The 24,714-nt window shown below is 41.5% G+C and overlaps 1 protein-coding gene across 1 annotated transcript in view; it reads right to left on the reverse strand.

Annotated features, from left to right (window-relative positions):
* Window positions 1-24,714, reverse strand: part of hfm1 (helicase for meiosis 1) — a 196,441-nt gene that overhangs the window by 4,789 nt on the left and 166,938 nt on the right. The window contains exons 27-33 of the mRNA XM_059647692.1: window positions 19,851-19,954; window positions 11,019-11,180; window positions 5,119-5,208; window positions 4,374-4,501; window positions 4,206-4,288; window positions 4,000-4,106; window positions 1,667-1,891 (exon numbers count right to left, since the gene is read on the reverse strand). Coding sequence (XP_059503675.1) covers window positions 1,667-1,891; window positions 4,000-4,106; window positions 4,206-4,288; window positions 4,374-4,501; window positions 5,119-5,208; window positions 11,019-11,180; window positions 19,851-19,954 — 899 coding nt within the window. The remainder of the gene's footprint in view (window positions 1-1,666; window positions 1,892-3,999; window positions 4,107-4,205; window positions 4,289-4,373; window positions 4,502-5,118; window positions 5,209-11,018; window positions 11,181-19,850; window positions 19,955-24,714) is intronic.

The raw sequence follows: 24,714 nt of genomic DNA on the forward strand, positions 1-24,714 counted from the left end.
TAATACAAAATCCAAACATTTTTAAATTTGATTGACTTTTTAATCACTACCAAGTACACAAAAGTTACTCCTCTGAGCAAAACTGTTGAACTTTTAATGTCGCCTCTTAGAATTTATAATACTTGTTTATCAGAATTCTCAACAATGCAACTATAAAATCCTATAGTTTTGAAACAAAGCACACTACAGCTGACTTCAGGATCCACTATTTGGAATTAGAAGTTTTTCAAAGTTTGGTAAGTTTCTTATTATTTGCACATTAATTTATAATAGGATGAAATTGAGAACATTGCAAGTGTGGTAATTTCAAGAAATGTTCTTCTGTCAACCATGGCTCCCACGGTAATACTCTCACCTGAGTCACAAGATTCCAGCTTCAAGTCCCACTTCAGACCTGGAGCTGAAAATCATGGCTGATAGTATTGCAGTGCCAGGGGAGAGCTGCATTGTGAAAGGTGCCATCTTACAGGTGAGAATTTAAATACTGATGCCTATCTGCCTAACTGATTAGCTGTAAAGAGCCCATGGTATTATTTCAAAAAACTGCAGAGGAATTATCGCCAGACTCCTAGCCAATACTTATCGCTCAATCAACTTCATAACAAACAAATTATCTAGTTATTATAACTTCTGCTTGTGAGAGGTTATTGTACAAAACACTGACTCCCACGTTTCCTACATAATAATAGTGGCTATGCTTCAACAATATCTTGGCTGTAAAGCACTTTAAGACGTCTGGTGGTTGTGAAAAGTGCCATTTAAATACAATCCCTTCTCTTTTAGTCAATCAAAAGAATTGTACCGATGTACTTAGAGACGCAGAATAGAACAATATCAGCAGCACACATGCGGCAGCTCTCAAGGCTGGAGGTCTATACCGAGTTAGAATGTTGCAGAATGTTGTACTGGAAGTGTGGGCCCAAATGGAAGTTGCACTGCTGCATGCTTGTTTTGGACCTTAGAAATTTGGTCAGCTTCTGCATGGAGTTGCCTGGAAGATAAATCCTGCAATCCTGAAGAGGGGTAGGTTGGTTTTCTCTTGCTGCTGCAAAGGTCTTATAAAAGTATGCAGGTTTGGATTTCCCTCCAATAGTCCCTTTAACGACCATGTATTAAGCCTCTCAACAGCTGGAGAAAGTGGAATTGGATATGTCTGCTTCATTTGCTCACTTCTCCATGGAAGTTGTAATCACGATCCTACACCAGGCCCTGATTTCTACTTCTAATTCACCTACATTTGGTTTTATGTTCTTATCAACTAAGTGCCCATTGAATCATATGATTAAAACTTGAGTCAGACAAGAAAGTGGTTGTATCATGGTACAACTTGACTTTCCTCTGCCAATGATCTTTTTATTAAGCAAGAAACGATGGCTGGCAATTGAAAACTTCTCCACCTAATAACCAAATTAGACACACAAGTGAGTTATCAAGGTTTGTTCATAATTTGGGACTAATATTTTTAAGTAATTTGAATTTTTGAGTAAAGGGTAAAAATGCAGCTACATTGAAAAGTATTTTTGAAATTTAGGAGTAATCTCTGATCAAATAGATTGCATTAACTTCTGTTACTATCAATCAAACCTTCTAACTACTGAAACTTTATAAAGAAATTGATTAAGTGATTTGAAAAGAATAGAATAATTCAAAAAATCAGGATAAATACCTTTTTGATAATTAATGCTCATTTCCTCTGAAGAAACAACATTGCTTGCATTTACTAACTTCTCGTCATCAAAGTCATTCCATAAGTCATCTCCGAGGTCAAAATTCACATTCATCTCTTCTGGTGACCAACAGTTGCTCTTATTTACATCAGCAGAGTTGAACTTGAAAGATTCTAGAGAGGTTTGGTGTGATGGAATCACAGTTGAATTCTGTTGTGAAGGAGCTGGAGGATATTTCCATAACAAATTATTTAATAATTTTGACAGAATATTTTCTATAAAATGGTCTTCTCCACAACACATGCCAATCACCAACTAAGATAACTGAAAGTTTCTTTTGGGCCTTCATTGGTGTTAGCCTTGAATTGCATGCTATATGTGAAAAGGTTAATCCCTCATCTCTGAGCTGAAATAACTAATAACTTCTTGGTGCTTTAGCTAACATTAGCAGCTTGCTACAATGGCATGCAGCACCAACCTGCTCTGCTATAGTCTATATCGTCAACATATTTATTCCCATACAAATCAAGGAAAGCTGATTTTATAATGCGGTGCAATCACAGAAAGTAACATCACAAGATCTCTTCATCATGGGAAATCACCTCATTTATAGAAGTTCATTTAGGGAATTATGGAAATAAGTGTCTAAACACCTAAAAACACTTCTAATGGCACAGCAAGTGAAATAAGAGATCCTTAAGAGATAGGGCTGGAGGCCCACATGTAAAGGGAGGGGTGAAACCATGAAGTGATTTAAAAACAAGGATAAACATTTTGAAACTGATGTGTTGATTGGCCACGAGTGGTAAAGACAAAAATATTGGGAATGTTGTCCACAATTCACTGTGCTTATACTTGAATGTTTGGTCAATTCTCTTTGTAACATTAAAGATTTCCTTTAAAAATCACAAATCATGTGTTTTAAAGTAGATTGCAAGGCATAATCAGGACAAATAACAATGATCTTCCAAACGATCTAATGACTAGAATAGATTCCCTACAGTGTGGAAACAGGCCCTTCGGTCCAACAAGTCCACACCGCCTGTTGCAGCATCCTACCCAGACCCACCCCCCTATAACCCACACACCCATGAGCACTATGGGCAATTTAGCATGGCCAATCCACCTAGCCTGCACATCTTTGGACTGTGGGAGGAAACCGGAGCACCCGGAAGAAACCCACGCAGACATGGGGAGAATGTGCAAACTCCACGCAGAGAGTTACCCGAGACTGGAATCGAACCCGGGTCCCTGGCATTGTGAGGCTGCAGTGCTAACTGTATAGTGAGCATTTTTGTCACCATATTCTGAAATTTAGTATAAATTTAGAAATCTTAATTGTTAAAATTAGGCTCTTTGAATATTAACATTAACATTTAAAATTTTTACTTCTCTCTACTATCACCTAATCATTCAAATATAAACAGACCAAAACCTTAACGTTATCAACATTTGACATTTCAGAGATGACTACAAGACTACTCAGACCCCTAGGTATCAGAATAGCCCACAAACCGACAACCACCCTACGACAACTACTGACGAACATCAAGGATCCATACCCAAAACCAGCAAAACCAGTTTAATATAAAAAATACCATGCAAGAACTGTGAGAAACACCAATGGGCCAAGCTGGAAGAAAACTGACAATACGGATACACAAACACCAATTAGCTACCAAGAAACATGACCAATTCTCACTACGCACAGAAAACAAGGGTCACGAATTCGACTGGGACAACACACCCATAATCGTACAAGCCAAACAGAGACATGCCAGGGAATTCTTGGAGGCCTGGTAATCTAAACAGAACTCAATCAACATTGAATTAGACCCTATGTATAAACTACTGAGAAACAGAACCGGAAGTAATACCAACTACCTCAGCAAGCCAAGGCATATAAATAACAAGCAGGGTGAAGAAACATTTGCAAACAAACCCACCGGCTCGGTGAATGTGTCTACAACCTCACTCACAATCCGAGCTACAAATCTTGTCAAAAAACTTTAGACTAGAGCCTTTGTTAACATAATGCAGAAAGAGCTATCGTGCAAAAGAGGCAAATCCAAACAAAATGTTGAGGATCAAATGCAGAATATTCCAGGCTTGCTGGAAGATTTGTTGCTGCCATTTTAGAATAAGGATGGTGATGACGTTGTCTAAAGCATTAACCATTACTGTTAATTGCATAATAACAATATGTAAGCAGTACAATTGATATTGTTAATAATATCAATCAAATTTGAACCCCATTCTTGGGATGTACAAAGTAGGACTAGTAACAGAGATAGCAGAAGGAGTAAAAAAGAAAATTCTCCAACTAACCCACCTTCATCACAATATTGCGGCTGTTGTTTATGACAACTTTTTACATTGATGTCTAAATTATTCTGATTTTGTATCTGAGCAGCTGGATCAAGGTTTGTTTCATAGTACCTTGAAAGTAATTGAACATGAAAAATTACATATGATAAACTTTAATCTCAATGTCAAATGAAATAACTTGTTTATTATTTACAGTAAGTATCCCATTACCGAGGTAATGTTAACGATGGAGCTTTCTTTGTGTAAGCAAATTGTTGAAGATTTACCAGCCCTATTTCACTTATTGTCTGTATCTATTAGAAGAAAATACAATGTTTTGGTCAGTTACATCTTTGTAAGATGATATTTTTAAACTTCACTGTGGTACAGTAAAGTTACCTTTAATCGTTTAATTGATGGAGCTGATGAAGTCTCACTTCTACTTTTAAGATCACTGAGATAGGAAGAAAAATTTGTTGTTGTTTGAGACGTTGTGGAGCTCCTCCCAACCAATACTCCGAATTTACCTAAAGGAAGAAATATAATGCTTTAATAGAAAACACAAGTGGTGCATTATTTAACAGAAATCAGTTAATCTAAAAAACAACTAATTGATCTGATAGAATACATTGAAAATCCTTAGGAAAATAGATTTGACAGAAACTTGGATTGGTAGTTGGATATACAGACACTGAGGTAGCAGATAAATTTTCAGAGTCCTACAAGATTTGAGTTTCTCTTAAGCATCGCTCAAATTCCTCATCAAAACTTGTAGGGAGTGGCAATTGGCTGTCAAAAGCAATGTCAAGTAGTAGGAGGCTGGGAACTAAATGAATGACTCTCAACTAAGTCGTAGGTTAATGAGATCTTTGGTGCAGGAAGAAGAAACCAAAGTCAGGAGAGAATGAGGTGTCTTTCTCAGCTTCCTTTGGCAGCTATTTTTATACATGGCAGGTTGGCATGCAGGAAAAGTTATTAATACTTTAAGATTAATCTCCTGCTCCACATGGCCCAGGTTAAAATGGTGCCAAATATTTAAGAATTCAATTAAAATAGAAATGTGTTGATATATCTGACTAAATATGTTTTAAAACTATTTTTATTTAGTTAAATAAATTGCCAATGTCTGTTTATTAGCACTTACAGCATTCATGACCACACATATCTTTATTTTTGCAGTAATGATTGCAGTGTCTTTTTCCAGGTTCTGTGTAGTCATGTTCAGTGGTAGAACCTGAATTTACAATGTAAGACACAATGGGGACAAGGAAGCATAATGTGAAACTTATCTTCAAATATCAAAAGTTTATCTAAGAAATTTAAAAAAGAAACATTACATCTTGCGCATATCTAGAAAGTACTAAAGATTGTTTCCTGAAATGAATTTGCAATGTGCTGAGATTTTACTGTTAACATGTTTTGTTATATAAATTATTGTAGCATTGCAGAGTTCTTTTAGCTCTCTGATTGATCTTTATTCAGTACATTGTCTAACCAATAATATAGTTAGCAGAGACCAGACAACATAAAAATTTAAATTTCATTATAATTTAATTTCAGTAGCTAGATTGAAGAACTATTAAAAAGGGTTAATACTATAAACACCCATATACAAACTCTGGGTGCCTACTTGACACCGACTGTGTGATACCAACTGTTTGTCTCTCAAGTATGAGCTCTTTGTTAAAATGCTAACGCGAAATTCTTTTTATAAAATTTATTGCTAGAGTAAACTGAAGTGGTAAATGATACATCTTGATCTGCTGAAGACAGATACAAAAATTACTATAATGGGCATTCAGGAAATGGAAGATGATTTAAATGAGTGCCTTGTACCCACTTTCACATTGGAGTAAGGGGGAAACTACTAGAGGTATTAAAAAACCTAAAAGTATACTTACATTAAATTCATTAAGTACTCCCCTAAGTGAGAAAATGATCACGGACAAAATGATAAGATTTATGATAAAAAAAACTCCAGCAAGAGAGCTCTTGTGACGCGGTGACAGTGTTCTTATAATCTAGCAAGCTGGGTTCAAGTCCCACCTGCTCCACAGGTGTGTAATAATAACTCTAAGCAGACTGATTAGAAACTATATGGAGGGTTCCAGGACCTGACTGTTTCTAATTAAAGAAAAGGAATCTTCAAAGCTATATTGTCATTATTTATCAAAGCTCTTTAGACTGAAGAATTGTATTCATGTATTAAAATAAATTATTTCATTACTCCATAATGTCAGAAAATTGCTGCTTGTAGTATTGGGAGGGAATGGTTAGGAAGTGGGTGGAGGGAAAATGGTGGTAAACTATAAAGCTATCGATAAGTTTAAATTAATTGCACGGAGGAATCTCTGGGACAGAGACTGAACACTTTTGTCAACTATAAACAGATCAAACAAAATTTGTAAAGTTGATTAATCCAGAAGAACTCTTTGAGGCAGTCACAGACTGGTTGATAGAGTGGTTTTAATTAATGATGTCTATTTGATATTTTATAATGTATTTGATAAGATTCCACAAAGAGACTATAATAGAAAATGCAAGTACTCAGAATTGGAAGTAATATTGAGTTGTTGGACTGCAATTTATTTAGAGGTGGAAGGCAAAGAATAGGAATAAAGGGGTTTTGGGAAGGGTGCGTTCTCTGACTAGAAGATGTGACAAGTGGTATTCTCCAGGGATTTGAACTGTGACCTTAGCTTTATATAATATGTAAAACAATGATTTAGATGAAAGAATGATTAATTATATGGCCAGGTTTGCAGTTGCAATGAAATTAGCAGGTACAATAAGTTGTGTAGACTGGGGTGGAACAGAACATAAATTAAGTGTCCAAAACTATGATAGGGGAAGTTAAATGTTGGAAATGTATCATTAGGTGTTTTGGTTCAATGAAGTCAATGCAAAATATTTGCTTTGGAGAAGAGACAGAGCTATGGAGGAGCAAAAGGATTTGGGAGTACACTACAGGTTAAAGCACAGTCTTAAAAGTCAATGAGAAATAAAAAAAAACCTAATGTAATACTGGCCTCTATATTGAGTAATCTCAGAATCATAGAATTACAGAGCACAAAAGATGCCATTTGGCCCATTGTGCCTGACCTGGATTTTTGAAAGAAGTACAGTATTAGTCACTGCATTTTCCCCACAACCCTGAAATGTTTTCTTCTTCAGGACACGTATTAAATTTGCTTCTACAATCCTTGCACACAATGTCTTCTAGAGCATAACAACAACCTAAAACTTTCTCTTCACTTCCTGGCTTTTAGGGAATTAGATATTGCAGGTCATGTATTTTCTTGTTAATGGAGGCTGTTTCTCCCTGTGTGGTCGAATAAAATCTATTAAAATTTTGAGTGCTTTAAAAATCTTTTAAATTTTCCCTTAAGTTACCTGCTCTAAAAATAAGCCCAACTTTGAGTACATCCGTACAATTGAATAATAATGGGTTGGAATACAAAAGCATTAAATAATGCTTCAGTAGCTCAGGAGCTTTGTTAAACATTATCTGAATACTAACTGGATTCAGTAAATTTTAACTTGGAGGAAGTCTAGCACTAAACAGCCAGAATGATACAGTAATAGAACATTAAATAATTTGTACAGTTAGGTAGTAACATGCATATGCAAAGTAGTTATGTCTAATTCCCTAATATCCTTTAGAGCAGGAAACTGCTATCCTTACCTGGTCTGGCCTACATATGACTCCAGACCCACAGAAATGTGATTGACTCTTAACTGCCCTCTGGGCAACTGGGATGGGCAATAAATGCTACCTAGCCAGTGACGCCTTCATCCCATGAATGAAAAGAGGCTTTTTTGCTGGACAATTGCAGATTTACGAAATTGTGTCCTTGGAGGGGAACAAGATACAGCCTTTGCAATTTGCTATGGTACTTCGGTAGTTAGTTGAGAATCAATTGGGTTTTCTGCTCCTCTTAGTCCTTTAGGATACAGCAAATTTAGGTATAGTTGAAGTTGGAGAAGACCTACTTGATTCATTTTAATTTCTATATATATATATGTAAGAAGGAGGCATATATCCACAGATGACATTTTGCTCAACCTTACAGGGTTTGAATTGTACCATCTTTGAAGTGTGCATTTCCTTATTGTCAATAGTGATCATTTAACCAAAATATTTGTTGATGGGATATGGTTATGCCTTTCAGAGGAGTTGAATGGGATCTAAGAGTTAAAGTTTGAAATTGGAGGAAGGCCAATTTTTATGGTATTAGGCCAGAATTTCCAGAAGTTGGTTGGGGGGTGGGTGGTGAGCAGATGTTCACAGGTCAAGGGACGGCTGGAAAATGGAAAGCCTTCAAAAATGAGATTATGAGAATCCAGGGAAAATATGTTTCTGTTAGAGTGAAGGGAAGGCTGATAAGTATAGGGAATGCTGGATGATTGGAGAAATTTAGGATTTGATTAAGAAAAAGAAGGATGTATATCAGGTACAGCCACCAGAGATGCAGTGAATCCTTAGAAGAGTATGAAGGCAGTAGGAGTATACTCAAGAATGAAGTCAGGAGGGCAAAAAGGTGACATGAGGTAGCTTTGGCAAATAGGGCTAAGGAGAATCTGGAGGGATTCTACAAATACATTACGGACAAAAAGGTAATGAGGGAGAGAATAGGGCAACTTAAAGATCAGTAAGGCTGCCAATGTATTGAAGTGCAGGAGATGGGAGAGATACTAAATGAGTATTTTGCATTGGTGTGTACTGTGGAGAAGGGCATGGAAGATAGAGAACATGGATAAATAAATAGTGACATCTTGATATATGTCCACAGTACAGAGGAGGTGGTGCTGGATTTCTTAAAATATGTGAAAATGGGCAAATCCCTGGGACCTGATCAAGTGTACTCTAGAACTCTTTGGAAAGCTAGAGAAGTGATTGCTGGGCCCCTTGCTGAAATATTTGTATCACTGATAGCTATTGGCGAGGAGCCTGAAGACTGGAGGTTGGCTAACGTGATACCACTATTTCAGAAAGGTGGGAAGAAAAGCCAGGGAATTATAGACTGGAAAGTCTAACATCAGTTGTGAACAAGTTGTTGGAGGGAACCAGAGTGACAGGATTTACATATAGTCAGAAAGGTAGGGACTGATTAGGGATGGTCAACATGGCTTTGTGTGTGAAAAATCATGTTTCACTAATTTGATTGAGTTTTTTGAAGATGTAATGAAGAGGACTGATGAGGGCGGAGTGGTGGATGTGATCTTTATGGACTTCAGTAAGGTGTTCAACAAAATTCCTCATGGTAGACTGGTTAGCAAGGTTAGATCACACAGACTAGAGGGACAACTAGCTATTTGGATACAGAACTGGCTTGAACGTAAGAGGCAAAGGCTTGTGGTGAAGGGCTGCTTTTAAACCTGGAGGCCGATGACCAGTGATGTGCAACAAGGATTGGTGCTAGGTCCACTACATTTTGTTATTTATATAAATGATTTCGATGTGAACATTGGAAGTATGGTTGACTTTGTCATGGAAGACAGAGAGTAGTTGTGGAGGAGTATTTTTCTGACTGGAGGTCTGTGACCAGTGGTGTTCCACAAGGATCAGTGCTGGGACCTCTGTTATTTGTAATATATATGAATGATTTGGATGAAATTTTAAGTGGTTGGATCAGTAAGGTTGCAGATGACACAGAAATTGGTGGAGTTGTGGATAATGAGGAAGGTTGTCAAAGCATACAACAGGATATAGATGAGTTGGAAATGAAGAAATGGAAAATGACGTTTAATCTGGACGATTGTGATGTGATACATTTTGAGGAGCAAATTCAAGAGGAAAGATGTCAGAGGTAGTTTCTTTACTCAGAGAGTAGTAGGGAATGGAACGCTTTGCCTGCAACAGTTGTAGATTTGCCAACTTTAGGTACATTTAAGTCGTCATTGGATGAGCATATGGACGTACATGGAATAGTGTAGGTTAGATGGGCTTCAGATCGGTATGACAGGTCGGCACAACATCGAGGGCTGAAGGGCCTGTACTGTGCTGTAATGTTCTATGATATACAATAAGTGGCAGGACCCTTACAAATATTGATATACAGAGGGATTTTGGGATGCAAATCCATAGCTCCCTGAACATAAGTGGATATGGTCGGAAAGAAGGTGTCTTGCATACTTACCTTCATCAGTCAGGGCATTGAGTATAATTGTCAGCAAGTCACAGTGCAGCTGTATAAAATTTTAGCCTGACCACATCTGAAGTATTACATGTAGTTCTGATTGCTGCACTATAGGAAGGATGTGGAGACTTTGGAAAGGGTGCAAAAGAAGTTTACCACAATGTTGCCTGGATTGGAGTGTGTTAGCTACAAGGAGTGGTTGGACAAACTTGGATTATTTTTGCTAGAGCGTTGGAGGCTGAGGGGCAACCTGATAGAAGTTTATAAAATTATGAATGGCATGGATAGGGTGGAAATGTTAAATACTAAGGAACATTGGTTTAAAGTGAGAGATGGAAAGCTTAAAGGATATGTCTGAGGCAAGTTCTTATGCAAAGGATCATAGGAATGTGCTACCAGGGGAAGTGGTAGAAGCAGGGACGATGGTAACATTTTAGAGGCATTTTGGCAGACACGTGATGAGGCACAGAATAGAGGGATATAGACTATTGCAGGCAGATGGGATTAGTTTAGAATGGCAACAAGACTGGCGGAGATATGGTGGAATGAAGGGCCTGTTCCTGCGCTATATTTTTCTATGTTCTTGAATTATACTTCCTTCTGCCAGATAATACTAATCTGCCTTCACTCTTTGGAATACTTGTATAGGCACTGCTCCAGATTCCTCCAGGCAAAGAAGAGAAAGTAACTATTAAACAAACTTTAATGTCCCAAATAGAGGACATACTAACTGTTCAAAAATTAATAATTAATATACCTTTGAGGGAATAATTCTCTGCAGAATCTTGTCCAGCTCTCAGCCCTCACCACACATATAATAAACAGAAAATGATATCCTTCCTGTCATAGGAATTCATTATTTACACCAGTTTTACACTGATTCAAAGAATTAATCAAAACATACCCTGAACTGCATTTACAATGGGAACCGTTAACGAACTTGCTGTTCTTTTCTGTTTTGCTGATTGCGGCTGCTGTACATCAGACTTTTCATGAACAATATGAGTTCCAAACTTTTTTGGCCCTGAATAAAAGACTGAGTACTTTTGCTGAATGTCCAAACCAACTAGATGGAAAATATAAAACAAATGAAAACAGTGTCAACAGCCACAATCGGGTATTAGATGAATTAGTTACAACATCTGAAAATCTCTCAACTCCCAATTTCTGTCTCAAAAATGAAAATCCAGTTCCATCTCCATTACATCCCTTTAACATCACCACATGTTGCAAATTTACAGGGTCAATATATCACTGTGGGCAACATATTTGAGTTCTGTTCTTATGGCTGATAATTCTGGAGGCATAAGTTCCTTTAGTAATGTTATTAGAGGTCTTAACAGGGTGAATACTGAGAGGCTGTTTCCCTTGACTGGAAACTCTAGAACAAGGATTCAAAGGCTCAGGATAGACGACTTAGGATTGAGGTTGGGAGAACCTTCTTCAGTTATGAATTTATGAACTTATGGAGTTCTCTACTTCAGAGAACTGTGGGGTTGTTCAGTCATTGAATATACTCGACTGAGACTAATAGATTTTGGACACAAAAAGAATGAAGAGATTGTGAGGTAGGTTAATGGAGTTGAAGTGGAAGATTAGCCACAATTTTATTAAAGGCACAGGAGGCTTGAGGGGTCAAATGGTCTACTCCTGCTATGATTTATTATGTTATTATGAATCTATGAGTAATACGACAAATACATCCCAGTTTTGTAATTTTATTTACAATAAGGTAGGATTTCTTGCACCTAATTGAAAAAAAGTCAAAAGGTCTTTTCAGAGATAGTAGGAACTGCCGATGTTGGAGAATCTGAGATAGCAAGGTGTAGAGCTGGATGAACACAGAAGGCCAAGCAGCATCAGAGGAGCAGGAAAGCTGACATTTTGGGTCTGGACTCTTCTTCAGAAAATCTGATTTTCTGAAGAAGGGTCCAGACCTGAAACATCAGCTTTCCTGCTCCTCTGTTGCTGCTTGGCCTGCTGTGTTTATCTAGCTCTACGCCTTGTTATCTCAAAAGACCTTTGCTGTTTCCAATTAAATAAAACAGTCTCAATGAGAAGAAATATTGCGTTATTTTAAAAATCTGAGTTATCTCTGCTTGTACATAGCTACTTTAAATTTGATAGTTTTTGTAGTGTTCGAAGGTGTGTGTTTTTTCTATCAGTTTGGTAGAACTAGAGCAGAAATTGAGTAGGATAGATTACATTTTGAGCATCCTCCGATTAAAAGTAGGATTAATTTTCATCCTTGTCAACACTAACACTGAAAGTTTGTGCTGAAAGCCAAAGTTTGTAGAATGACCTTCCCTATGATATTTCTCCATTCTGTTGTGCACAAGTGAAGTGCAAAGGACATGCATATAATAGATGGAAACAGCATTTTGCTTCTTAACTACCCAGTTCTGGTTTTATTTGTTAACCAGGAATCAAATGCATTTGTTATCCTTCACGTTTTATTACACTTTATAGAAAGCAAAATGAATGATACATATATATATGACTGGGATTAAGGTCAAAACTTAAATATCAAAATGAAATTTTACAACTTCATTTAAGGTGTTGAATTTTTTTTACCCAATAGAGAAATTCAACATTTCATAAATAAGAAATCAGTTTTCAGACCCATAGAGGTTTTACAAAAGTAATTTTGAACTTAACATGCCTTTAATAGACCAGTTACATCTCATTTAACAAGGTGTAACATTTTTCAGTCAGACAAATCACATAATAGGGCCAATCCTCATCAATTCAGTGATTTCCATTTGGCTGAAATCTGCAGGGTATGCATCCTTTGGAGAAGTGTAGACTTATTGACAGCAACTTCTACGTTTCCATGTTTAACTATGCTTGTGCATTTCAGTCAGTTTCATAGGTTGGCAAAATCCTAGAGTTCTGCTCATCTTGTTTATGGCTCAGTTTAGTTGGAGGACGGACATACAAACTCAATACATTTTGTTTTGAAATTCTTCTCTTCTCTTTAAACAGTCTAATCTCTTTTGATGCTGTAGCATTTATCAATGGGAATCTGGGTTAGGAACATAGCAGAGTTAGAATGACAAGCAAAAGTCCTGATCCAAATATCATCTGACAGGAGAAGGGAAGTTTTACTCAAATAAGTGGATTTTTTTAGCTCCGTTGAGGGTGAGGCATGTGACAAGTGGGTTCAGAACTTCATGCCACCAATCAGGTAGTCTACAACCGGGCTATTATGACTGAGATAACAAGGTGTGGAGCTGGATGAACACAGCAGGCCAAGTAGCATCTTAGCTGACGTTTCAGGCCGAGACCCTTCATCTTTCTGATCAGGTGGTCAGAGCTCCAGGCAAACTTCAAGGCTCGTCACATGACCCCGCTTCAGTTGCAGCTGCAGAACATGCTTTAAAAGATTCCTCCTCTTCAATGATTGGTTGCTAAGCGCTGTTTTTGTTTACAACCATAAATAACCGGAAATAGGTACCTTGAGAATCCACTCTTTCTCTTGTCTGAAAAAGGAGCATGCATTTTTTTCAGTGCTGAAGGGCTTACTATTGGTCCAATGAGGTGGTCAGCCGTCCCTTCAGACACTCATAGTTAAATTAGGGTCAATCATTGCTGGATGATTATTTCCATAACAGTGGGGGGTTCTGACGTTAGGGTCTGAAAAGGCAAAATCCCGTTCCCATTAACGACTACTCAACCTCCCAGTCTGACCATTATCAACTCTTCTGTCTGTCCCACTGTCTTTCTCTCTCTTTGGGCTCTATCCTATTGTTTACTCCCTAACCCACCCGTCTCCCTATTTTCTGCATATAAACTGACGTTTTCTCAGCCACTATCAGTTCTGAGGAAGGGTCACTGGACCCGAAACGTTAACTCTGTTTTTTCCTTCACAGATGCTGCCAGACCCGCTGAGCTTTTCCAGCAACTTTGTTTTTGTTCCAAAATCCTGTTAATGTCAGCACCTAATTTTATTTTTTGAGCTAAGTATTTTAATAGTGTTCTTAATGTTCGTGTCAGCAAGGTGTCAAGTGGGAGCACTCACTGTTGAGTCATAGTGTATGGGTTAAAGTCCAACTCCAAGATATAAGCAATTCAGAGGAAGTGCTACACAGTTGGTAGGACTGTCCTTTTACTGATTGACCCATTCTTGGTGTGTTAGCATCAAAGGCAAGGCCAACATTTATTGCCAATAACTCACTGCCCTCAAGAAGGTTGTGGTTGGTTGACTTATGAATTACTCTAGTCCATGTTGTGTAGGTATGCAACAGTGCAGTTCAGGAATTCCAGAAAATTGGCCTACAATACTATAAGAGCCGTTATATAGTTCAAGGATGCTGTGTGACTTGACAGGGTAACTTGTAGCTGGTGGTGTTTGCACTCACATGCTCTGAATCTTCTCGGTGGTGGAGGTTGCCAGTTTGAAGGAGTCTTGGTGAATTATTGCAGCGCATGTTGGAGATGTCATGCTTTGCTGACACTGTAAGCCAGAATGTTTAAGCTGGTAGATAGGGTGCCAATGCAGCAGGTAGCTTTATCCTGGATAATGTTAAACTTCTTGAGTGTTGTTGAAACTGTACTCCTCTATATGACTTGTTGACAGGACATAGCTGAACAATTTCCATGTTAACGACTAGATGCTTGTGCTGTACCTGTTCTGGAACTCGGCTAGTGTGGGGCACACATCATCAGTACTACTGCTAACATGTTGTCAGGGCTCATATATATTTGTATCCAATGCCTTCTCTCGTGCCTTGCTATAATATGCAACATTTCAATGGATGTTAAATGAGGCTGGGTCTGCCTTTGCAAGTGGATGTAAAAGATCCCCAGGCACAGTCTTGAAGAAGACCACAGGAGTTATCCATTGTCGACTGACCAATATTTATCATCAAGTAACATCAATAAGGTTTCCTGGTCATTACCTGATTTCTATTTGTTTATTCGGTCATGGATATGCTCAGCATTTGGTATCTAGTTGACCTAGAGAAGGTGGTGATGAAGTGCATTCTAGTACTGGCGCAAGTGGTATAGGTACTGCCACAATTTTTAAACCTGATACAACTAAATGGTTTGAGAGAGAGATAATGGGAACTGCAGATGCTGGAGAATCCAAGACAACAAAGTGTGGAGCTGGATGAACACAGCAGGCCAAGCAGCATCTTAGGAGCACAAAAGCTGACGTTTCAGGCCCAGACCCTTCATCAGAGAGGGGGATGGGGAGAGCGTTCTGGAATAAATAGGGAGAGAGGGGGAGGCGGACCGAAGATGGAGAGAAAAGAAGATAGGTGGAGAGGAGAGTATAGGTGGGGAGGTAGGGAGGGGATAGGTCAGTCCAGGGAAGATGGACAGGTCAAGGAGGCGGGATGAGGTTAGTACGTAGGAAATGGAGGTGCGGCTTGAGGTGGGAGGAACGGATAGGTGAGAGGAAGAACAGGTTAGGGAGGCGGGGACAAGCTGGGCTGGTTTTGGGATGCAGTGGGGAGAGGGGATGAGCTGGGCTGGTTTTGGGATGCAGTCGGGGAAGGGGAGATTTTGAAGCTTGTGAAGTCCACATTGATACCATTGGCCTGCAGGGTTCCCAAGCGGAATATAAGTTGCTGTTCCTGCAACCTTCGGGTGGCATCATTGTGGCACTGCAGGAGGCCCATGATGGACATGTCGTCTCAGGAATGAGAGGGAAGTTAAAATGGTTCACGACTGGGAGGTGCAGTTGTTTATTGCGAACCGAGCGGAGGTATTCTGCAAAGCAGTCACCAAGCCTCCGCTTGGTTTCCACAATGTACAGGAAGCCACAGCAGGTACAGTGGATACAGTATACCACATTGGCAGATGTGCAGGTGAACATCTGCTTAATATGGAAAGTCATCTTGGGGCCTGGGATAGGGGTGAGGGAGGAGGTGTGGGGGCAAGTGTAGCACTTCCTGCGGTTGCAGGGGAAGGTGCCGGGTGTGGTGGGGTTGGAGGGGAGTGTGGACTGGACAAGGGAGTCACGGAGAAGTGGTCTCTCCGGAAAGCAGACAGGGGTGGGGATGGAAAAATGTCTTGGGTGGTGGGGTCGGATTGTAGATGGTGGAAGCGTCGGAGGATGATGTGTTGTATCCGGAGGTTGGTGGGGTGGTATGTGAGGACGAGGGGGTTCCTCTTGGGGCGGTTGTGGAGGGGGCGGGGTGTGAGGGATGTGTTGCGGGAAATGAGGGAGACGTGGTCAAGGGCGTTCTCGACCACTGCGGGGGGAAAGTTGCGGTTCTTGAAGAACGTGGACATCTGGGATGTGCAGGAGTGGAATGCCTCATCCTGGGAGCAGATGTGGCGGAGGCTGAGGAATTGGGAATAGGGGATGGAATTTTTGCAGGAGGGTGGGTGGGAGGAGGTGCTCGAACAGTTCATCTACCTCACCAACACCTTCCACCCCAACCTCAAGTTAACTCCTACCCTCCCTCGACCTCTTCATCTCCAACTGCCGTTGTGACATTAACCGCCTCAACCTCTGCATCCCTCTCACCCACTCCAACCTCTCCCCTGCAGAACGGGCAGCCCTCCGCTCCCTCCGCTCCAACCCTAACATCACCATCAAACCCGCTGACAAGGGAGGCGCAGTGGTAGTATGGCGCACTGACCTCTACATCGCCGAGGCCAAACGCCAACTCTCCGACACCTCCTCCTACCGCCCCCTTGATCATGACCCCACCCCCGAGCACCAAACCATCATCTCCAATACCATCCATGACCTCATCACCTCACGGGACCTCCCACCCACAGCCTCCAACCTTACCGTTCCCCAACCCCGCATGGCCCGTTTCTATCTCCTTCCCAAAATCCACAAACCCGCTTGCCCTGGTCGATCTATTGTCTCAGCCTGTTCCTGCCCCACTGAACTTATCTCCACCTATCTAGACTCCATTTTCTCCCCTTTGGTCCAGGAACTCCCCACCTACGTCCATGACACAACCCACGCCCTCCACCTCCTCCAGAACTTCCAATTCCCCAGACCCCAACACCTCATTTTCACCATGGACATCAAGTCCCTGTACACCTGTATTCCTCATGCAGATGGCCTCAAGGCCCTCTACTTCTTCCTGTCCCGCAGGCCCGACCAGTCCCCCTCCTCTCATCCGCCTTGTCTTCACCCTCAGCCATGGTTCCCGCATGGGCCCAAGCTATGCCTGCCTCTTTATAGGTTACGTTGAACAGTCCCCCTTCCGCACCTACACAGGCCCCAAACCCCACATCTTCCTCCATTACATTGATGACTGTATCGGCGCCGCCTCTTGCTCCCCAGAGGAGCTCGAACAGCTCATCCCCTTCACGGACACCTTCCACCCCAACCTCAAGTTCACCTGGGCCATCTCCAACACATCCCTCACCTTCCTGGACCTCTCAGTCTCCATCTCAGGTAACCAGCTAGAAACCGATGTCCATTTCAAGCCCACTGGCTCCCACAGCTACCTAGAATACACCTCCTCCCACCCACCCTCCTGCAAAAATTCCATCCCCTATTCCCAATTCCGTCACCTCCACCGCAGCTGCTCCCAGGATGAGGCATTCCACTACCGCACATCCCAGATGTCCACGTTCTTCAAGGACCACAACTTTCCCCCCGCAGTGGTCGAGAATGCCCTTGACCGCGTCTCCCTCATTTCCCGCAACGCATCCCTCACACACCGCCCCAAGAGGATCCCCCTCGTCCTCACATACCACCCCATCAACCTCCGGATACAACGCTTCATCCTCCGACACTTCCACCATCTACAATCCTACCCCACCACCCAAGACATTTTTCCATCCCCACCCTTGTCTGCCTTCCGGAGAGACCACTCTGTAACTGGTGTGGCCTCCTCTACATTGGGGAAACCAAGCGGAGACTTGGGGACCGCTTTGCGGAACACCTCCCCTTGGTTCGCAATAAACAACTGCACTTCCTAGTCGTGAACCATTTTAACTCCTCCTCCCATTCCTTAGACAAGATGTCCATCATGGGCCTCCTGCAGTGCGACAATGATTCCACCCGAAGGTTGCAGGAACAGCAACTTATATTCCGCTTGGGAACCCTGCAGCCCAATGGTATCAATGTGGACTTCACCAGCTTCAAAATCTCCCCTCCCCCCACTGCATCCCAAAATCAGCCCAGCTCATCCCCTCCCCACACTGCATCCCAAAACCAGCCCAGCTTGTCCCCGCCTCCCTAACCAGTTCTTCCTCTCACCTATCCGTTCCTCCCACCTCAAGCCGCACCTCCATTTCCTACCTAGTAACCTCATCCCACCTGCTTGACCTGTCCGTCTTCCCTGGACTGACCTATCTCCTCCCACCTCCCCACCTATACTCTCCTCTCCACCTATCTTCTTTTCTCTCCATCTTCGGTCCACCTCCCCTCCCTCCCTATTTATTCCAGAGCCCTCTCCCCAGCCCCCTCTCTGATGAAGGGTCTAGGCCCGAAACGTCAGCTTTTGTACAACTAAATGGTTTACTAGGTCACTTCAGGGGGCAGTTAAGAATCAACTATATTGCTGTGCTTCTAGAATCACAGGTAAGAATGGCATTTTTTTTGTCTTAAAGAACATTATTGAGCCAGATTTTAACAATTATTTGATGGCAATCATGAGCCTTTTAATTCCAGATTTTTACCAAATTTAGGCAACAGGTTCCCAGAAATTGGTCTCTGGACTGCCTGCCTAGCAACAATTCCAGAGATAATGGGAACTGCAAATGCTGGAGAATCTGAGATAACAAAGTGTGGAGCTGGATGAAGACAGCAGGCCAGCACCTCCCAGTTGCGAACCATTTCAACTTCCCCTCCCATTCCTTAGACGACATGTCAATTCTGGGCCTCCTGCAGTGCCATAATGATGCCACCTGTAGGTTGCAGGAACAGCAGCTCATATTCCGCTTGGGAACCCTGCAGCCCAATGGTATCAATGTGGATTTCACCAGCTTCAAAATCTCCCCTTCCCCCAATGCATCCCAAAACCAGCCCAGCTTGTCCCCGCCTACCTAACCTGTTCTTCCTCTCACCTATTGCCTCCTCCAACCTCAAGCTGCACCTCCATTTCCTCCCTACTAACCTCATCCTGCCCCCTTGGCCTGTCCATCCTCTCCGGACTGAACTATCCCCTCCCTACCTCCCCACCCATACTCTCCTCTCCACTAATCTTCTCCTCTATCCATCTTCAGTCTGCCCCCCCTTCTCTCGCTATTTATTTCAGAATCCTCTCCCCATCCCCCTTTTCTCATGAAGGGTCTAGGCCCAAAACATCAGATTTTGTGCTCCTAAGATGCTGCTTGGCAAGCTGTGTTCATCCAGCTCCACACTTTTGTTATTTAGCAACAATTCCACTTGGGTACTGGCTCCCCTTAAAGGATCTGGGATGTCCTGAAGTTGTGAAAAGTGCTAGAAATGCAAGCTAGTTACTTTTCTTAAATATCCTGAAATTACTTTGTTGCTGTTGTGGGTCTTCATCTTTAGGCTTTGAGAAATAGAGACTGCAAACTTCTCCAAAATGCACTAAAAATGATGCAAAGAATAATCTGAAACAGCTCAACAAAGGCAAACCCATAACTGGATAAAATTAATTATACTAGGTAATGACATAAATTCATAATGGTCAGTATTGCATAAAACAGAGTTCTTTTTTAAACCGATGAAGGAAATATCACAGCAGTTGGAAACTCTTATAAGGTGATCTGTCCTCAGTTGTTGAAATTGCTCTTCTTTAAATATAGATTAAAAAACTAAACTGACAACATAAACCTGGCTTACCATATTCAGAACTTATAAGATTAACACTTAATTCTTCACTTTTAAAGGCCCTTTTAACTTCAATTTTCTTCATCCAGTTTCCTGATTTCAGCAGGGCTGAATCTCTAATGTTAGAACAAAATCAGAATTAGTACTCTGGCGCACTATTCAGAAGAGCATTGATCAATGTAGTATTTAGGTATTTATTCTTTACTCATTTCTCAGCTCGGATCATGAAGGAGAATCTCACTTAACTTTGGGTGAGACAGCAGCAGACAGTTGCCCAGCACCTGAATTTCCTGCTCATGTTTGGACTGTGTTAGCTGCTACTTCCCTACATACGTAAGGTATTTACGGGTCTAGGGCTCCTGGGCAGTAATGGTAATCGCCCAAAAAGAGAGAATCTGCTGGAAGCCTACTCTATTCTACCACTTGAATTTATTTGTAAAATACCCAATCTGTTCCAAGGGCTTCATTAGCACACTAATTATGACACTTCAATCACATTAACAATGCTCACAACTCTTTTAATTTCACTGCAGCGCTGGCAAAATTTCCTGTTCTGTGGGGTAGGTTGCAACATGATGGTGGGAATCCTTTTGGTAGCCTGCTCTGCAAACTACATACCTGCAAGTGTTTGTGGTCTACTTTATATCAGACAAGCAGCAGCATAGATTCTATACTGGACATTCATGAAAGCTAAATTATTTTTGGTTTTTGATAACTCCTAAAAAACCCACAGGAATCATAGTTAACAGGCAGCTGGAACTCATCACCTGAAAACTTTATAAAGGAGACCCTCTTCTCTGTTGATTTTCTGCCCCTCTTCTGCAGTTATATTTGTGCCCAGATATCATTAGAGAAGGAGCAAGATGCTTTTGGTGTCTTTCGACACAAGTGGGCACCATTGAGAATACAAGATAATAAAGTGTGAAGCTGGATGAACGCAGCAGGCCAAGCAGCATCTCAGGAACACAAAAGCTGACGTTTCAGGCCTAGACCCTTCATCAGAGAGGGGGATGGGGTGAGGGTGCTGGAATAAATAGGGAGAGAGGGGGAGGCGGACCGAAGATGGAGAGAAAAGAAGATAGGTGGAGAGGAGAGTATAGGTGGGGAGGTAGGGAGGGGATAGGTCAGTCCAGGGAAGACGGACAGGTCTCCCCCTCTCTCCCTATTTATTCCAGAACCCTCACCCTATCCCCCTCTCTGATGAAGTGTCTAGGCCCGAAACGTTAGCTTTTGTGCTCCTGGGATGCTGCTTGGCCTGCTGTGTTCATCCAGCTTCACACTTTATTATCTTGGATTCTCCAGCATCTGCAGTTCCCATTATCACCATTGAGAATACAGTGTCTTGTATCTCCCTTTAACTTCATTTTGATTTAGTCCCTTTTTGCTCTCCCTCACCTTGGTGGTTTTTTAACTTAATTCACAGAATGTGGGCGCTAGTGACTGGGCCAGCGTTCATTGTCTGTCTCTCATTGCCTCGTGGGCAGCTGACAGTCAACTACATTGCTGTGGGTGTGGAGTCATACATAAGCCGACCAGGAAAGATTAGAAGATTATCTTTCCTAAAGGCTATCAGTGAACCAGATGAGTTTTTCCTGATAATCGACAATGGTTTCCAGGTCATCATTAGACTTTTAATTCCAGAATTTTATTGAATTCAAATTTCACCCTCTACCATGGTAGGATTTGAACACAGATCCCCAGAACATTACCTGGGTCACTGGTTTAGTTGTCTAGCAAAACTATTTCTGAGCCATCATCTCCTCTACTCATTGTATTGTCTATAATGGGCTTTGCTTGTAGATATTCAGTTGGATGCATGGGTGGCTTTACTGGTGGTGGTTCGAATTAAAAAAAAAAGCAAACAAAAATATGTTATGGTTATTTTAGCAGTGGGAAAGTGCTCAGTTGTTTATGATAAAACTGCTGGGTAGAAAAAGAAATGCAGACACTCTTTTCCTTATCCTTGGACCAGGACACCTGGGTTCAAGTCCGATCTGCTCCAGAGGAGTGTAACAATATCTCTGAACATGCTGTTTACAAATACAAATAATATTTTATCCATTTGTGGGATGTGGGTGTCGCCAGCAGGCCAGTATTTCTTGCACATCCCTAGTTGCCCTTGTGACGGTGGTGGTGATTTGCATTTTTGAACCGCTGCAGTCCTCCTGCTGTGGGTTGACCCGCAATGTTATTAGGGAGGGAATTCCAGGTTTTTGACCCAGTAACAATGAAGGAGCAGTGATATATTTCCAAGTGAGGATGGTGAGTGACTTGGAGAGGAACTTGGAGGCAATGGTGTTTCCATATATCTGCTGCCCTTGTCCTTCTAGTTGGAAGTGGTTGTGCGTTTGGAAGGTGCTGTCTGAGGATCTTTGGTGAATTTCTGCAGTGCATCTTATATATAGTACATACTGCTGCTACTGAGCATCGGTGGTGGAGGGAGTGAATTCTTGCAGATGTAGTGCCAATCAAGTGGGCTGCTTTGTCCTGGATGGTGTCAAGCTTCCTGAGTGTTGCTGAGACTGCACTCATCCACGCAAGTGGGGTGTATTCCATCACACTCCTGACTTATGCCTTGTAGATGGTGGACAGGCTTTGAGGAGTCAGGAGGTGTGTTACTTGTTGCAGTATTCCCAGCTTCTGGCCTGCTCTTATAGACACTCTATTGATGTGGTGAGGCCAAGTTGAACTTCTGGTTAATGATAGCCCCCAGGATGTTGATAGCGGGGGATTCAGTGATGGTAAAACCATTGAATGTCAAGGGGCGGTGATTAGATTGTCTCTTATTGGTGATGGTCATAGTCTGGCATTTGTGTGGCACAAATGTGACTTACGTACAGGTTGTTTATAAAATAGGTTAAAAATAATTATAAAGTATACCAGTGGTCTCAAATGTTAAAGCAGACCCTATTGCCCATAATGGGCTTTGCTTGTCAATAGTTAATTGGCTACACAGGTGTTTTACTGGTGGTGATTCATAATTTCAACAAAAATAAATAGTCACGGTGATTTTGGTGGTGGGAAAGTCGCTCAGTTGTGTGTGTTAACACTCTGAGCAGAATATAAAATAAAAGCTGCCTTATTGCCCATTCTGAGGAAGGGTCACCAGACCTGAAACATTAACTCTGTTTTTCCCATCACTGATGCAGCCAGATCTGCTGAGCCTTTCCAGCAACTTTGTTTTTGTTCCTGATTTACAGCATCCACAGTTCTTTCGATTTGGCGTAGATTTGTAGCTCAGGTTGTGGGTGTTGTGGTTGGTTGGCTCGCTGAGCTGGTTTGTTGTTCTGCAGATGTTTCATTACCCTGCTGGGTAACATCATCAGTGCAGCCTCTGATAAAGTGCCGCTGTTTTCTCCCGCCTGGTTTTTAAACTCTGGAGTCTGTTGAGCTGGATTACCTCACTCCACTATGAAGGAAAACTGGAAGTGAGGTTATTTAGTTCAATGGACTCCAGAGTTTAAAAACCAGGCAGGAAGACAGAATGACACTTCATCAGAGGCTGCACTGATGACGTTATCTGGCAGGGTAATGAAAAATCTGCGGAACAAAGAACCAGCTCGGCAAACCAACCAACCACAGCAGTTCTTTCAGTTTTCATTCCCTATTGCCATTAATGGGGTTCACTTTTAAATAGTTAATTGGCTACACGAGTGTTTTACTGATGCTGACGGCAAGTAGTTTACAAAACAAAACAGTTATGAGAATTTTGTGGTGGGGAGGTCACTCAGTTATCCCCACTGTAGGGCTCTCTTTGTGGGAGAACTCCGACTTTTCACTGGGGACTTGGGGCCAAGGGTGTTGCATACAGCAGTCCGTTATAACTGCAGATTATGGCAGTTCATGGGCTCCCAGCCCAACTATTTATTTTGAGGCGCTGAAGAGTCTGTGGATTGTCTTTGTATTGTTTGCAGCTTATTTCACTCCCTTTTCAGTTATTTGAAAAGTCTTTCTGTTATGTTTTCTTTGCACTTCAGCCCCACGATCCTGATTTTTGGGCATTCGCTATGGAAGGGCTGTTTGGATCAGAGGACCTTCTTGAAGGTCTGCTCCTGGGTCTGGACAAGCTGGCTATAAATAGGTCCAGGTAGCAAGTTGTGGAGGCCAACTGTCTGCATCTCTTCCGTGGTTACATTTGTGCCCGGTGTCCTTGGAGGGTGGGCACATGGTGTCCATCAATGCTCTCACTGTCCTTAAAGAGAGGTGGGCACTTTGGGATACATTTATTTCCCCCTTCAACTCCCTTCCCATTCTTCCTACCCCAACTCAATTTTGATGGTTTGTATTGCGTATGAGCTTCTAATTGGCTTCATTGGTGATTACTAATAGTGGTTTGTAGTTAAAAACGAAAAAAAGCCATTGTGATGTGGTGATTTTGTGGTGTGGAAGTCATTCAGTTGAGTGTGTTAACACTTTTGGGTACACAAAGAAAAAGATCTGGACCCCATAACTTTGCATGTAAATACCTAATTGGCTGCATGGGTAATTTACTGGTGGTGGTCAGTCATTGGAAGAAAGTCAAGGCAATTTGGTGGTGGGAAAGCCATTCAGTTGTGTGTAATAACACTTCCGGATATGAAACAAAGGGGATGGGTCTACAGAACTTTCTGTCTCAGTCTGGTATTAGCCCCTACATATTATGAATAATTGCTCTATATTGGTGTTCGGTAACAAATTATGTTCCTTTCCAGATAGGTTTCCTGAGTTATTACAGACTTATTATAGTTATTAAAATTAAAATTTCCACACTCTATAGTTTTTCTCTTCCAGGACCAAATACAGATCCCGAAATGTTAAGTATGATGATCACGTTCAGACTTCAACTAGGATTCAGCCAATTAACCACTCAATAGACAAACAATAATATTACCAACAT

Source organism: Stegostoma tigrinum, chromosome 8, assembly GCF_030684315.1.
Source record: "Stegostoma tigrinum isolate sSteTig4 chromosome 8, sSteTig4.hap1, whole genome shotgun sequence".
NCBI lineage: Eukaryota > Metazoa > Chordata > Chondrichthyes > Orectolobiformes > Stegostomatidae > Stegostoma > Stegostoma tigrinum.